Here is an 18,072-nt window from a genome sequence, read left to right as displayed (position 1 = left end):
GAAGCACTTAATACAAACGGAGAATTAGAAGATTTTCTTTCTGCTTTCACTTGATGATCACCGGTTTGTTTAAATATACGGGCATTATTATTTTTACACGAGATGACAATACAGCTAAATTAAGAATTTCTCTAAGCATTATTCTGCTGGAATAACCACACAGTGTTGTGTTGATGCTGAGGTTGTTTTTCTCTCTCTGGCGCAGTCTAACTCAGCTGGAGTTGCATAGGATGCCATACAATCCTATAGGAAGTGACTTTCGCAGCTTGACAGGCAACAATTTCCAAGAAACGAAAAGGACGTAATCTTGCGGCTCTTTTCGCTTTAAATACACTGAACACGATGGATGAAGGCACGGCCAGCGAGACCATCCCAGATCTGAAAGACATAGAGGTGAAAATCGGCCGGAAGACCCCCGAGGGTTTGCTCAGGTGGATGCGGGAAGAGGCGTCCTCTCTCCGGGGAGACGCCAAGCTGACCACCGCGCACGACACCTGTAAGGACACGGGGAAGAAGAGTTTGGATGAAAAGATCAAGAAATTGAAGATGGAGATGGTAAGAGTGCTTTAGTCGAGTGTGTGTGTGTGTGTGTGTGTGTGTGTGTGTGTGTGTGTGTGTGTGTGTGTGTGTGTGTGTGTGTGTGTGTGTGCGCGCGCGCATGATGTTGAACGTGTGGCAGACTCTTTTTTTCCAGGTTGTGGCATTAATGAAGTCACTCACCACAGCATTGAGATATAATATTGATTGAGAAGAGAATTTGAGCCAGCCAGTTCTGCTCCACTGGACTCTGTTGTGAATATTTAAACATTTATCAGCATATCAGTTCATCATGACTCAGAGATGGTTGAAAACTATGCAGCACAGTCATTGCCTATGTGTAGGCTACAAGCGAGATAAGTAGTAGCCTATTAGTATTAGTAGTATTGTATTAGCTAGATGAATTCATGAAAAACAGTTTTAGTTACAGTACCAAAAAAAAAAACACCAAGATTAGTATTTGTTTTGATAGGACTGCAAGCTAAATCATATTAACCATGACTACCAAATTGTTATTTGAGACCAATACATAAGATCTCAATATTTAATGTTTAGTTAATGTGCCAAACGTGACCAATAATGATAGGCCTACATTGGCTGTAATTATTATTTTTGAACATAATATAAACCAATAATATTGATCTCTTATAGGCCTATATTTTGTTTTAAAGAATTGTGATCAAGATAGGTGCAGGACATATTACAGTTAAAAAGTCAACTTGTCAGTGCTCTCTGGTGGACAAACTATGTAATGTGACACTGTTTCCAACCTAGTTTGGCATTTCTATACTGCAATTTCTTGTTACCTATGGCCAACAACATATAAACCGATAACGATGTCTGCAATAAGCTAATATCGGCTTGGACGATTCATCAGTCTTACTCTAATTGGTACTCTCTGAAACTAACCACTGTTTTTGCTTTGATTCAGTTGGACTGAATACCAAATGTATGGTATTTTCAATACTGTAGTCTGTATGGTGAATATTACTTTTTCTCACGTATGACAACACTTTATTTCTATAGGCTCTGAGTTTTGGTGTGATATATATGGGTAGGCTACATTATTTATCCCATTGAAATATATTTTAGTTTGATTCATATGTAAAAAAAAAAAAGTTTCACATATTTAATGATTATCACATGTAGAAGTGAACTGCAATTGAACTTTTTCTTTTCTCCAGACAATTTGTTTTGTTCTTTTGTTTTGACAGCAGATTATTTCCTGTTGAGCAGTGGTCAATTTGTTCCATTAAACAAATAGCTCTCTTACTTCTTGTTTACATGGACCCTTCTCCTCCAAACAGTGGGGGCCTGTAGCAACAATGCACCACTCTACTGTTGTTTTATTTCCCCTTTTGTGATCATGTATTTCATACATTCTTATGGTTGCAACACTGCCACCACACTCCCAAACAAAGCCAGCTGTCTTCTGAGAGAGTTGCTCCAAAACATGTCGGTTACATTCAAACATCCTAAACACATTATCAGTTTGGTCAAGTGTTAGAAATATAAACTTATTTCATTCCAGTGTCTTAGCAATGCCAGCTCATAAAGCCGGTAGCCCAGGCACTTTAGAATTGTGATTCCTAAATAGGAAATAATGCTCTCTCCCCACTGTAACTTAACGTTTCCTCATTAAACATTATCAGCTTCACTTTTAGGAAAGTGGGCTCATAGATTTATTTGAATAGTTCATTTGCAAAAACAGATAAAAGCAATTCTTAAAATGAATAAATCAATGAATAAAACAGTTTGATTGATTCCCTTTAGTGCACAGTCTGTTTCCCCTTACAGTCACAAATTGTAAAAGCTAAATAAATGAAATACCAGGTAAGAAGAAGAAATGTATCTGAATATGATATTGGTGGTGTAAGTTTGGATCCTTTCAGTGACATCATCAGGCCCAGTTTTGTCTGTAGAAACGGGCTGATATTTAGTCTCCAAGCTTTCAATCAAATGATTATTTTCATAGGGAACAACGACAATTATTAGGACATCAAAATGTGAATGTTAAAGGTGCAATATGTTATATGTTTACTGTAATAAATCCAAAAATGGGTTATCCCTAACCCCAATGCGTCATCAGATATTAAGGAAACATGCTAAGTTGTCAAATCTTTTTTGACAACAATGCTAATGCCGGAATTTCTGTTTGTGTTTTGGCCTGTGTGTTGTTATCAACTGCCCAGTTTGACAGCCAAGGGTAACTACCCTTTTGAAAAAGGGTAGCTAATCATTCGTTACTCTTTCAAAAACAGTAACTAACTTAACTACCTATTTTTTGTGTACCTTATTGTAAAGTGTTACCATTTCCATTAGCTTCAGAGTAATTTATCAAGGCTACAAGGGACGGGCATTTTATTTCATTTCAACATTTGTATATTCACATTGAATTATATAGCTAGAGTAACCGAGTTGTTTACTCGCAGAAACATATTGAGACACAGCCAGTAAAGTGATCCCGGCTGGTCCTGTCTAACGCCGCCATGCTGACCCCGCTAACCGCTAACATTACCGGAGGACCAGGCAAGCGAGCCATGGCTGTTTACAACGTGTAGCCTGTTCAGCGGCTGTAGCCGTCAACGGTGAGTTATTTTAAGACAAGAGAGGAGGGCTGTAAATCGGGAAGAGAGGACCGTGAGTTTGAAGTGTGTTTAGCGATTGTTGCCGTAACTCTAAGCCAATAAAGTGTGTTAAGTCGGGTGGAGAGGACGACAAGTTAGTGTTATTTTTAGCAGTTCCTACCAGAATTCTAAGCCGAAGAAGTGTCTGTCCGTCAGGTGCAGAGGACGGCGAGGTTGTTGTGTTTTTAGCGGTTCCTACCGTAATTCTAAGCCGAAAAAGTGTGTCTGTCAGTTGGGTACAGAGCTCCGCGTGAGCACGGGCTTTTATGACTGTCTACATAGCCAGCATCTAACGTTAGCTACTCTAATGTGCTATGAAGTAATGTCTGGCTATGTGAGACAAGCGTCTAGCAACATTATTGTGGATGCTGCGGTCTCAGCCTGGCAACCTCCATGAACTTCAAGTCTGGGGAGGAGGGGGCGGGGGAGACGACTCTCTCCAGTATTTTGAATTTGTACTACAGTAACTATTTTAAACACTAGCTGTCAGTATTACATATTGCACCTTTAAAGAGAAATTAACTGTTGTCGACCAATGTCAGCCAGTTCCTAAGTATATAGTCGACCAACGCACCCAGTTTGGATTCACAAAGCATCCAGAGAGTTTCTTTAAATCTGTTGAGAGCAGAGAGACTGATTTGTTAACAGTTTCAGCCATGTATCAGGTCTGCTGCAAAAGAGGGAGGACTGAGAGAGAAGTGATAAAAAGCCTCTTCCTCACTGCAGGGAATGAAACTTCCAGCAGTGTGTGTATGTATATGTGTGTGTGTGTGTGTGTGTGTGTGTGTGTGTGTGTGTGTGTGTGTGTGTGTGTGTGTGTGTGTGTGTCTGCTTCATTCATCTGTGAGAGTGGTGTGGTGTAATAGGAGTGCAGAAGAAGAGTATTGCACTTTAATCTAATGAAAAACTGTAGACACACTTGTGCATACATTATTAACCAGTATGTTGTTTTCTCACTGTTTGTGTCTGTTGTGTTTCACAGTCATTTGTCATGCACCGATTACATTTTCATTGAGTTTGACCTGCCGATACTGATTTTAGCCGATTCTGATTTCATTTTTTCTGACCACTTTAAAGCACACACAAATATTTCTTTCTGTAATAGAACATTTTACATTTTGCATAGAACATAGAAAATGATTTTAACAGATAATCGATTGCTATAAAATAGAACTATATAAATTACTCCTGGTGTGGGAAATTCACACACATATAAAGTGCAATGTTAGAACCGTTTCCTTCTTTTCACATCCAATATCCAACAAGAAATCTGATATATTTCGCAAACTAAACTTCTGTATGTATGAAAACAGGTAATGGCAATAAAATAATATAGGCCTATAAATAAAAAATAAAATAAATATAGCCTTGTAGTATAAATTTATTTCTCAAAACAAACACACAGGCCTGTTTGAACATCAACAGTAACGCTACCTGAAGTGTATAGTTCCTTTTTTAGCAAGTTTGCTTTATTTGTCATTGTGCATAAATATGAACAATACCGTTGCTGTCAACAGGCTTATCTGCTAACGTTATACCGACGGTTACCTCGGAAAAATCCAGCAAATAGATGGTACCCTAGGGTCCAGTTACCTGAAACAGATGATTTAACGTCACCACTCATTTTACACACAGTTTAGCAACAAAACTAAACGCTGAGGGAAGATTACGGTGTGCATCCCCACTAACCTGGAAAGTGTTTTAAACAGTAACGTTAGTACAGCGTGTCAGAGGAATACAGCATCTCCTGCAGCGGGGCGTCAGAGGCAGAGGGACCACAGCGTTCGCTAACGTTAGCTTCTTGTCTCATTTCGTGGTCTGATACGGTTTTCATGTTCCAGTTGTTCAATCTCAGAGGGGAGAGAGAGCGGCTGACTGTTTGCCTGACATCAGTAGAGCAGACTGCTCTGCAGAGCCGTGTATAATTACGACTTTATGACATTTCATAAACAGCTGATGGAGCGGCTGTGCGCCGCTGCTACATGCATATAGCGGAAACCCTGCCTGTACACGGGTGATACTGATGTTGCGCGATGTTAATCATGCGGCGCCTGAGTGCATTTGACCGGCATAAAATCGGCATATGTCAGACTGACCGGCCGATCGCCGGTCATGGCTGATCACATGAAAATCGGCCAATTCCGGTCACCAGCCGGTCAATCAGTGCATCTCTATTTGTTACTCTACTGTATCTGTAACTGCAAAGCATGGTGATGCTGGGCTACAGCATCAGTCTGCTGTGTATCTGTGTGTATGTGTGGGCCATGTCATCACTGACTACGTTTACAAGCTGTCAATTTTCGGGTTATGGTCGGGTTAAGGTCACTATTCGGGTTTCTGAAACATTCGGAATAACCTGTTTACATGCGTGAGCAGAGAGAGTTACTCCTGTATACATGGCATTTGTAATCAAATGGCAATATCCCGACGTAAACGGCGACGCATGGTTAGCGTCTGGACGTAGCCTACGGACAACCTTAAGACGCAATAACTTTTCGGTCACCTTCTTATAAATCTCACTATCTCGGTACTTTCTGCCGTCAACAAAAGACATTATATTCATGGTTTTCACCACACTAATAAAGAAATTGGTTTCCTCCTCGCTCCAAAAGTGTGGTGCTGTGCTGCGTCTCGCCATGTTTACCTCTACTTCTTGTTTACTTCCGGTATACTGCGCGCAGGTTTTCTGCATTGACATAACTATATTATTATAGTATATAATTATTATTATAACTGTGTTTTCTGGCGCATACAAGAAGTTCTCTCTACTCAAAAGACCAAGATTCCTTGCGAATAGAACATGCGCAGAACACAAATCAATGTTCCTTTTGATGGAGATATGCCGATACGCGTTTACATGACCAAAATTTCGGGTTAGAAAAGGGGTAACCCAGGTAGCATATTCGGGTTTTTAAAAACCGGAATATGAGCATATTCGGGTTTTTGCCGGTGTTTACATGGCCGTGCGCGACCGGGTTATTGCTAATATTCCGGTTTTGAACGGGTTATTGGCTGCATGTAAACGTAGTCATTGTGTCACCACCAGTAATGAAATGTTGCTCTGCTTCTTGTTAACTGTTAGTGTATACATAAAGTGTACACTTTATAGTGTATGTTAGACATGAACAAACACACTTCCTTCAACTTTTATGTCAACTTCACACAACAAAAACTCATTCATCAGCCCGAGTTACTAAATAAGAGTCAAACTGAATTAGTTTTTTTTCGACAAATAAGGCAACTGTTGTACAATGCCTTTCCCTTTGCATGGCTAATAGTAGTAGTAGTAATAGTACATTAAAGTACCCTGTCGAGTTTTTCTCCACTAGCAGTGCTATTGAGCAATTGTTTGGGGCTGTTTTGTTTGCGCATGATTGATCAACATTTAATTGACAGAAATATTGCTGATTAAATTCCTGTCATTGCACTGCATTTGATTCATTAACTAATGTCATGCCGCTTTCATCATTGTTCTTGTATGTCAGAGAAATAGGAAGGAAGAGATCTAAGATGACATACAGTGTACTTAATGAGTGAAAAGGCTTTTGGAGTGATCTTCTGGTCTGATCTTGGTGTCTGATATCTGGCTTTAGTCTTTTCAGTGCTTATGGCATAGTATGGTAGAGAAGATTTTACAGCACTGTGAAGTCAAATAAATGTTGTTTTTAATGATTTTAGTATTGCTAATCATCCCTCTGAGAGCAGTTGTAAAGCTTCTGTCTTGTGCAATTGTTTCCAGCTGTCTAATGGAACACACTCTCCTGATCTAAACAGATTTACTGGAGGCAGAGACTTCACTCCTACAAAACCCACAAAGACACACACACACACACACACACACACACACGCTGCTATCAAAGGGAGACATACAGGGTGAATGCTGTGTTATTGCTCGGGGTATGTCATTCTTCTTGTCTTGTGATTCTTTCTCTCTGTAGCTTTTCCCTGTCATTCTCTACTGCTGTCTTCCACCTCTGGGCAGTTAAATGACATTGCAAAGTCAGCGTTGAGTGCAGAGCAGAGCTGTAGGGAATCCAAATCTAGTCTATTTAATCTCAGTCTTCTTTTTAGCTACTGGCCATATCGCCTCAAAGACTTTGTCTAATTAAATTATTGCCAAAGGACCTGAGCTCCTTTATTCGCCCATAACATTTAATTTTCAACCCTGTCTCTGAGAAATTATGTTTATATACTAATTTGTTTTCCCAAATTTATTTTAATAATTAAACAAATCCTGCATGTTGTGATCCCAAACATGTCTGCTGGGACAAATAGAACAAGGAGACGGAGAAAGATGATAATGAGGGAAGAATAAACAGATGCAATGCTTTGATCAGTCAAATAAAGAAACACAAAAGAGAAAATGAGACAAAATACAAGGATGATTAGATATTTTACGGATCATTCAGGGGTGAAGGTAGACAGATGGAGCAGTTGGAGGTTCACGGAGCGACAGGGCCGACCTTCTGTCAATTGAGCCTGTAGGGACTCTGCCAGGACACTGTATGTCTGCAGAGTTAGATTGGGAAGGTGAAATGACAGACAGGGACACCAGAGGACATGAGAGAGAGACTGTGCAGAGAGACAGGTTTTTTTTGTGCTGGTGTACGAGAAAACAAGTGTGTTTGTGCTGTCCCTGCTGGCAGTGATTCAGCAGTCTGTTAGGTAGCTGTGTGACATTGGGAAGCTGTTTTCGCCCACGTGGGAGAGTCTGCGTCACTGATCACACTTCAGCTGTGCATACGTTATCGCAACACGGTCTCACGGCAGTTCGCGTGAGACTGGGTTGGTTATCGCTGTGTACCGTATCAGATCGATAGATAGATAGATAGATAGATACTTTATTGATCCCCAAGGGGAAATTCAAGACTGAATGGCTGTGTTGCGACACTCAATCTGTCAATTCATGATTGAAAATGCATTCTTACACTCCCCCCAAAAGAGAAGATGGTCTGATCAGATTAACCTTGCTGATCCTTTCGCATATTGAAAAGGGAAAGCTAGTCTACAACAACATGTAAAATGAAACTAAAAGGATTATTTTGTTTTATTACAAGTTGGGTTTTATTTTCATTGTCAGTTTTGGTTATGATAACATAACACTCACCCGAAGACAGATGGCAAGAAACACAAGCGGTCAGCCAAGACTGGTTGTAAATAAGCCAAGAATATTATTGCAGATTAGTATAAATGATGGCCAAAACTACAAAAATAAGACCTAAATCGTATCCCCTTAATTCTTTAAGATAAGGAGTTAGTATCAGGCCAAGTTTTATTTGAAAAAGGAGGATTTTATTTGAAAAATAACACTTGGCTTCTGTTTGGGGAAAAAAAGCTGCATTTCATAACTTTTTGCACATTTGAACAGTAAAACAGCAAAGATGACAGAGCATCTACTGTCACGCTTTAGAATTTGATAAATGACATGTTGATAGTTAAAAATAACAATCACTTAAGACTTTTTATCTAAAACATTTGAGAGTTTTGCAGCAGCTGTCGCCTCAGTTTGTGTCTTGTGTAACCATTTAATCAACACCTCTGCCTGGATAAAACCAAGGTACAAACCTCTGATCCCAAACACGACACCACAATTTGCTCTGCCACATAATCAAAAATTTTGACAGAAGAAAAAAAAAAAAAAACTACAATCTGGAAACCAAAGTCCAACAAAATATCCACAATAGTAAACAACAATGTTTACTACAGTAAACCCAACAATGTTCTCAGTGTACAGTGTGAAGCTGTTTTAGGTACGTCTGATGTGTTGGCAGTTGTGGCACTTTCAGGGTCTCACCAGTGTTTTGTAGTTTGACAGAGATAGAAATAGGTCAGTCAAAGTCAGGGACAGAAACACACCTTTAGTTAAATTCCCTCATGCAGAGGAGATCACTGAAGTGTTACCATCAGACACCTTCTCCTGTTGGTGTTTGAATTCTGTGCTGAGGGTTTTTCCTAAAGCTCAGCTGTGTTACACTGAGACAGCGTGAATGCACACATACAACTGGTATGGATTACATTAAATGATTGTTTAGTCTGTTGAATGTCAAAAATAATGGCAAATGCTTGTAACCAGATCCTAAAGTGATGTCTTCAAGCTACTTATTAGTATGTTTAGTGTTTTTGATTATTGGTCAATCAAAATAATTATTTTGATTGACCAATAATCAAAAACACTAAACATACTAATTTTAAAAGTGATACAAAAGTTAAAGAACTAATCTTCACATTGTACAAGATGTTAGGGCAAATATTGGTTTTTTTAACTTTGCAAATGACTGATCCAGTTACACTATTATTAAATTGCCAATGATTACCATGAAGTTAATCAGTTATTTTATTAATAGACTGACTTATTTGACTTATGATAAACAATGGTAATGTAAAGGTGCTCTAAGCAATGTTGGGTGACGTTATTCTTGTTGATGTTCTAAGTATTTTCAAACAAAACAAGACTAGCTCACCCCTCCCTCCTCCTCATCCCATCCCCTCCCCCCTCCCTTCCGTGCTTCCACACACTAACCCCCCCAACCCCCAGCCCAAATCCTTCTTGTCGGAACATGGTTTGTTATGTTTTTGTGGTCCAGGTTGGCCACTTTGTTTTTGTTGCCGTTTGTGGACCCTGGGCTGTCTACAGAGACCGCGGTTTTTTACAGTGTGTTCAGGGGACTGGCAGCTCGCGGATAGTGAGGAGAGGTTTGCTGTATGTGACAAAAAATGTTGTAGCCTAAAAAACGCGTGACATCGCTTAGTGTACCTTTAATTCAGCATTTTTTCAATTTCATAAAATAAGGTGTCATGAAACAGTTTTTGGCAGATGACTCCGCTATTAATATTTAAATGTCATTTGATTTAAGAAAAATCCTGAGCCAAGTGAAATCTCGCTCATTTAGCAGATTAATTTTAAACAAAGAATGATTCTGACTATTGTTTGCAGTGCAAAGGCAGAAACATAAACTTTCCAGAATCATCAGCCTGATGGTGCTTGGCCTCATGCCTCAGCAAGAAAACTGAAATATGTTTGGCCGTACATACTGATGGCACAAAAATGAAAAAAGATGAAAAGATGATTAATGTGTGTGTTCAGTCCTCAAGGCTGCGGAAGTCCTGGGCTCCCTGCTCTCATCTGGCTGACTGGACTCACCTAAAAAGCTTTTGGCCCCAGTTTGACTTTTTTCATTCAAGTTTCATTCAGACTTCTTTCTATACTAAATCTGTTTGACTTCATCGTATAACTAAAGGCTGTAATCAATTTGGAAATAATGAAAAATGAAATAATTTTCCTGCTGGAACAGCAGCATAACACACAATGTAAGACACAGCTGGTGAGTATGTAAACTGGACAGATTCCACTGTTGGCACAATGATAGACATGTAGGCATTTTTAATGAAAAAATGATGAATGAATGAAAACACAATTTGCATAAAGGACTTATTTGCACATTTTTATTTAACAGAATGTGATATCTTTGTATTGTACAATGTTGATTTCTAGATTAATAACAAAAACAAAATCAACAAATTCTAAAGATGAAAGCATTTATGGTAATAAGACCAAAAGCAATGCTGCATTTTAGATCTGGATTTTGGTTACATTTCTGCTTGTTATTCTACATTTATTCACTGAAACTGCTCTTTCTGGGAAAATGTAGTAGGATTATGTGCATTTTCTACAGTATATGCCATATGTTTGAGGAAAACAAATCTATATCCAGGACTGTGACTACTAATTGTTTGCTTGATTAGTGTTTCATTGTGTAATGTGTTGCTTTAAAAATGACTTAAAGCATTAATTATCAATATAGTTGCAGATTATTTATTTATTATTTGACGCAACTCTACTTGTATCATCATTTCCTTTTACATGCATGTTTACTGATGAACAGCATATTGAATATTAAAGTACAGTCAGAATACACACATGTGTTTTACAGACTAGCATTATTAAGCATTTTAAAATGTGTGTATGTCTACATGTTATTGTGGATTCAAATAATTTTGGTTTGGTTAGGATTAGGGCTGCGATATTATAACAATATTACTTGCGATAAATAAACATATATTAAAGTGTACTCAGTTCTGCTGCTTTCAGTATTCTGCTAAAATACAACAAATTAGTTGTTGAATTTAAAACAAATCAAAGGAAATAATTTCCAACTTTCTTCTATTGATCAAATTCAGTGAAAACAGTGAATTGAATATAAAAGGCAACACTGAAAAAAGAATGACCGTCACATTTTAAAGTGCAGTTTTCTACTGATATTTTCTTTCAACTAAGACAAAAAATATCGGAGTGTCTTTCACGATATGTCGCAGCCTTTCGCGATGTGTTTATTGCGCTAGTTGATATTGCGATGACGATAAAAAACAATATATTGTGCAGCCCTAGTAAGGATACACATCAATCACGACTGAATATAGATTATTGAATAAAAGGCAGCCTTCCGACTAAAGAAGAATAAATTTAGTGGATCTATGTTGTCAGACAACTCAGCAGCAGAGTTAGCATTGTGCTACCTCAGCGCTGAGAGACATGGAGCTACTTTTACTGCCACCCTCTTTAGGCGCTCAGTCTGACTGTGCCTCGGGACACCAGCCAGTTTACAGCCACGCACGCACACACGCACGCAGATCTGCACCACATTGACCACCATTCTTCTTCATCTTAGCTGTTCCAGATGTCTTTTCTGCATCTTAGATGATGTGGGGACACATATTTTTACACAGGTACATATTATATATATATATAGATATACATAGATATATCTATATATATATATATATATATACATATACATTCATTTGGCAGATGCTTTTGTCCAAATAAGTGCATTCAAACTCAAAACAAACGTTGAAATTGCAAATCTCCCCAGTAAACTGCTAAACGTGTGTTCAGAGAGCTACAGTGAGATGGTAGTTAAGTGCTAGCACGGGGTGTTGAGGTGTAGCCTGAAAAAGTAGTTTTTTTGTCTACTCCCATATGAGGTCAAAAAGCTGGTCCCCACATGCTTGACCATTTTTGCATTTATGGATTAAGACTTTGGTTTTGGTTCAGATTAAAGTCATGCTTTGGTAAGGTTTGGGTTAGGCATATAGCGGTTATGGTTTAAGTTTTGGTAAACCAATGTCCTCACAAATCACATAAACAACCCATTTAAAGATTTCAAGGCAATCAGACTAAGTAACAGTGGTTGAGTTAATGATGTAGGTCCATATTACATGGGCATGGGTAACATAGTGGGCTGCACGTAACAGGGGCAACCCGCCCATATTCAACGTAAGCATGGAGTATTATCTAAACAGATGGTTCCCAACCTTTGAGGCCTTTGACTACTAGAAATGAAGCTGCTTGTAACCCCTCATCAAAGCTTATGGCCTGAATGCGGACCAAAAGGGGATTTTCCTTCTCTGATTGTATCATTTGAATGATTTATAGAGGCCTAAAAATGTGAAAGTATACAATAGGTCACACAAAAACACAAAAAGAAGAAAGGAAGAAAAACAAATATAATTTAGATTTATGTGACTTCTCAGTTTTATATTTTGGGGCTTCCAACCCACAATTTAGAAACCACTGATCTAAATCACCCATCTTCAGTATTTAACTACAGTGGGCCTGATACTGACAAAGATTAGGGGAATACACTGAAGGTGCTTAAGTAGTTTCTACAGCCAGCAGTGGTTTAAACAAAGGTCAGCCACCTCCTATGCTTAAAATGTTATGTATGAGACATATTTTTCTCTGTACATGCACACTTTTCCTTGTAGATGAAGGAATCTCGGGATGGCAGGGAGAGGTTTTTTTTGAGAATCATGACAGAAATGCCATACAAACTAATTCTACAATGATGCATCGCCACACTGGAGGCATGGCTATCGATGCTAACATTATGCAGGACCAAGAGATGAATAGTTTGGCAGGTTAAAAGAATCAATACCTTTCTTTCTATAGTATATATAGGAAATGAGCAGTATACAAAGACTCCTAAAGGTCAGACAGCAAAGGACTTAATGTCCCTGCACTTCTACCTAACATTGCTACATATGCAGTTTTTGACCACCTATTCTACCACATTTTCGCAAGTAGCAGAGAGAGAGAGAAAAAGTAATAAAGAAAAACATTATTACGTGTTAGAAAACTGAGATACTAAAAGACTAAAGGCTTAAGCTTTGAAAGAGACTTGTTATCTGCAGAGAGGACTGCATCTTTGAATGTCTGTGCCATATATCACCTCTTGGCCCTGCACTTCACCGCAGACCTCTGCTAATGTATTCTGGGGAGGAATTTTCCATGGCCACAGCCATCTTTTTCCTTTTATTCATCTTTGGCTTTTTCAACCTCCTACACACACACACACACACACACACACACACACACACACACACACACACACACACACACACACACACACACACACACACACACATACTAGAAGACACCAGACACCAATCTCTGCCAGACACCATTACCAATTATTACTTTCATAATTATGACTAAATAAATATTCAAGTATTTTATTTTACCATTTATTTTTGGTGTGTGCACTCGCCTGTGGAGCCAAAGCTGAATGCTTAAAATAAATATATGCATACTCCTGGTGGTTCCCAGGTTTATAGTTTGTCTGCTTCTCATATAGAACTTTTGCTTTCCTATTGCAAACTATCAAAACATGAACGCATGAAAATAGTCATAAACTTTGTACCTTCATTCACATCTCCTTTTTTATTTCTCCACAGGCTCACTTGCGTTCTGTGGACGTCAAGATCTTGCAGCAGTTGCTGGCGGTCCATGAAGGCATTGAGGCAGTGAAATGGTTGCTGGAGGAGCGCAGCACACTGACGAGCCACTGCAGCAGCCTAACCAGCAGCCAGTACAGCCTGGGCGAGGGCCCCGACACCTCCTGGAGAGGCTCCTGGAGCAGCCTGCAGGACCCCAATGACAAGCTGGACAACATCTCCATCGGCAGCTACCTGGACACCCTGGCAGATGACATGGATGAGTACTGCCCCTCCAGCTCAGAGTCAGTCATCTGCTCCACCACGCCGCTGGTCTCAGAGGCTACCGCTGGGGGCCGGACAGGGGGAGGCCCTGGGGTCACGGTCACAGGAGCTGGGGTAGGGGTGAGGTCTGGAACTGGGTCTGGAAGTGGGATTCGTGCTGGGCCAAATGAAAATGGACCTGGGGTTGGAAATGGGATGGAGGTGAAAGGTGGAACAGGGACAGGGGGTACCAGTGCTATTACTGGGACTGGGAAACCAGCTGTTCCTGTCAGCTCTCCCCAAGCCAAGTCTGAAGGCCCCAAGCAAGACGCTCCGGTCTGGACGAAGGCTTCAGAGAGGGGTAAAGGAAGTCCCGTTTCTGAGGACAATACCCAGACACAAGCCATCAAGGCTAATGGTGTCCTGGAGAAAGCAATGACACAAACAGGCAGCCCAACCCGCCTCAGCCTCAATGAGAAACTGGGAACCGGCCAGAGCCCCAAACTCAGACCTTACAAAAATGGAAAGATCGACTTGGATACTTGCAAAATGAACGGAAAAATGCATCTGGAGTATGACGCGCACTGGCGATGGGTGCAGTCGCAAGAAGATGTGACGTTTTTGTAAGGAGGATAATAACAGAGGGGACTAAAGCCACTATTGAACACTCCCTCTGTAACATCAAAGACCAGATCACTGAAGGATAGAAGAAGAGTGAGCTGCTGGTCTGACATGCACATAGTGAAGCTTTCCTTGTTGGAAGACACTGGGTTTGAAATACTAAGAATAACTTTGTTTCTGTCCTGTTGTTCCCTCCTGTGACTGCACTAACTTTTTCTATAAAACATTGATGTCAGTATTAAGATGGATGCACATTTCAGGATTTTGACCCTTTTTAGCCAAACTGGGCTGCCTCACACAAATCAATTTTAAAATCCTGTGTCTCAGGGTCTTTCTTTCTATTCCCTGATTTCTTTTCTTTTCTTTTCTTTTCTTTTCTTTTCTTAAGCACAGTGAGACGATCTGATGGAGAGCTGAACATGATTTCAGATTGCTTGACATGCTACATTAACCAATGTAAATTATTATAATTTTAAATTATAATTTTACTTTTTTAAGCAAAAATAAATTCCCATTAGATCAGTTTCTCTTATTACACTCAGTCTATAATTAAAACCCCAGGGGCACAACAAAGATCTCCCCGTAAAGAATATTGTTCTGGGGTCTCCTAAATTACTTCATACGCCCTGTAATGGACCTTTAAGGCCACTACAAATAGCACTGATAGAGCCGATTGTACTGCATTTAAGTTAGTAGAAGACCAAAGTGTTCCCCTATCAAACCATCATGTTTGAGTCACAAATTAAATTTATTATATGAAACCTTTGTCTAAGACACTATAACTGAACACTTAATGGTTATAGACAGTATTACTTGATAAAGTATTAGCAAAACATAATATTAATGACCTTTTGATAAAATATGTGTGTGTTTCTCCCCCGAACACGTAGCTGCCTGAACAAAACAAATAGAAGATGTTAAAATAGAAGACAGAGCACTGAGGTTAGTAAAAGTTTCCCTCATCGAAAAATAACGTACCCACTGTTAGCATTTGTGTCATTGTGGAGCTAAATACCTTCAGTGCTTAACCAACCATCTGCAATCTTGTATATTCACTGAATCGCAATACAGCTACAGTGTGCATCAGGTAGCAGTCGTGGCTGGTTGTAGGCAAATACTGAATATGGCTGAATATTATTTTTTTCTTTTAACCGTTATGGTACCCCGTGTACGTTTTTACTAAGCAGATGTTGTGCCTGATTGGTGTAAACCTTAACTACATATGCCTGTACTTTTCCCTTTTGAGATGACTGCACTGCTGTTTTGATAATCTGAGTCTTTTGACTCTCTTGCTTGCGTATACAAATGACTAGACCAACCAGTTTGTGTGCTCTCGCTATGTAAGTGTTGACTGGCAAATGTATTATGTTGGCTGGGTGGATATTGCATGCCCTGTGCTGAGAGCTTTATTGGTTAAATCACGAGAAATGTGTTGAAGACCTAAAACAATCAGAAAAGAAAAGCAATATTTCTTGAAGCCTTTTTTGTGGCTTACATAAGCAGCCTGGAGTTTCCAAGACTACTGACAAGAAAGGGTGTGTGTGTGTGTGTGTGTGTGTGTTGGTGTGTGTGTGTGTTTGTGAGAGAGAAAGAGAGAGAGAGAGAGAGAGAGAGAGAGAGAGAGAGAGAGAGAGAGAGAGAGAGATGCTGACTTCCTGCCTAAGCACAGCTGGCCTGTCAGGTTCAGATAAGAATAGATGAGTCCCAAAGGTTTTTAACCATTTTCAGCTCATTCATCACAGCGTTACTTGTGCTCCTACCGGTCTGCAGTTAGTCATGTTGATGCTGCAGGGGTAGAGCGACACATTTGATAAACGAATGGGGAACCTGTTACACAATCGGTACACAACTTTGTATGCTACAGTCAAAAAAAAGCTCCTCTCTTACCCTCTCTCCTACCTTATATGACCTTTTGAGAAACTGATAATGAGGAGTGAGTTTACAATAATGGAATGATGGAATAAACACAATGTATGATCCAGCCCTTACATTTTTAGACTTCAACATGTGGAGAAATCCAAAGCTTGACAGGTCTGTCGTGTTTTAGTCCGGGAAAAGGGTTTAGCAAACTCAATTTCAATTTTATTTGTAAGGGACAGTGTGCACTTTAAACATAAATGTAATCATTTAATGCATTGCACCAGAGTTAGCCTTAGGGTAATTTGCATCTGTAGTCCCATTGTTACTCTGATCTTGCTATTTCACTCCATGTAAAGAGTAAACTGCTTGTTAATTGCTTGCATTAATATGCAGTGCAACTAGTTGTTTTAACGTGTTGAGTCATAGTTAGTCTCGCATTGCCAGCCCTATCTCCACAGCGCTGCGGAGGAAGGTTGGCTAGTCCACACAGCATTCCGGGATGCTCTGGTATTTCTTTAAACCAATCAAAATTGACTTGGGCGGTGCTAAACGCCAGACACAGCACAGGTGCCTCTGCAAAATGGCCTCAGGAAGGAACTTAATTTGGTGGAACATGTGTACGTTCAAAAGTTGTTTTAGTCGTGCGAGAGAAAACTCAGATTGGCCAGATAGTCTAGCTAGCTGTCTGGATTTACCCTGCAGAGATCTGAGGAGCAGTCAACCATACTCCTCATAAATCGACCAGAGTTTAGAATGCCAACACAAAGAAAGCGGAAGGCGATAACGTCGACGATATAGACTAGTTAGACCGCAACCTCCCGTGGCCGTAGTAATTATTGCAGGAGTGAGGAAGGAAGCTAGGTGACAAAGAACAGGGACAGGGACCTCAACCAAAGCTGGTCTATCTTTAATCAACCCACTTCCTGCCAGGTCACTGTAAAGAAATCCTTAAAGGCAGCTACAGTAAGATGTCAAACTCAGCATGTCCATTCGTTTGAGCCACTAAAGTGTTTTCTTTCTCCTCCTGCCTTTCTTTTTATCCTACTTTCCCCCACCACACTGGTTCGATGGAAATGCTTAGTCTGTGCCAACACACACATCATGCACACACAATGCCCTCTCACTTTGAGACAGCACCATAAAGCCGGCACCACAGAAACAGCGACTGTATGCCGTTCCAGGAGATAGGAAAGGAAAGCTGTGCTCAAACTGGACCTTGAACTCTTGGACGAGTTGGAACAAATCTTTTTCTTTCCCTCTAAATCTCTTTGAATACAAAAAGAAGAGCATGTATCCATTGCTGGATACGTATTTCAACCACAGTATATCATCCAGTCAGAGACATGAAGTCATTTGAAACCGTTCCTTTTTAACATATGTGTTGGCTGTAAAGCAACATTGCATGCCAAAGAGACTCTCTGCTCTGCTAGTTTGTGGTTTTCTTTCCAAA

At 39.8% G+C, this 18,072-nt stretch overlaps 1 protein-coding gene across 1 annotated transcript; it reads left to right on the top strand.

The window, feature by feature from the left end:
• Positions 1 to 306: 306 nt before the first annotated feature.
• lurap1 (leucine rich adaptor protein 1) lies at positions 307 to 17,126 on the top strand. The gene is made up of 2 exons (XM_039811890.1): positions 307 to 555; positions 13,899 to 17,126. Exons 1-2 carry the CDS (start codon positions 343 to 345, stop codon positions 14,766 to 14,768), a joined length of 1,083 nt encoding a protein of 360 aa, XP_039667824.1. The 5' UTR covers positions 307 to 342; the 3' UTR covers positions 14,769 to 17,126.
• The last annotated feature ends 946 nt before the right edge of the window (positions 17,127 to 18,072 follow it).

Source organism: Perca fluviatilis, chromosome 9 (genome assembly GCF_010015445.1).
Source record: "Perca fluviatilis chromosome 9, GENO_Pfluv_1.0, whole genome shotgun sequence".
NCBI lineage: Eukaryota > Metazoa > Chordata > Actinopteri > Perciformes > Percidae > Perca > Perca fluviatilis.
This window is presented reverse-complemented; position numbering and strand designations above follow the sequence as displayed.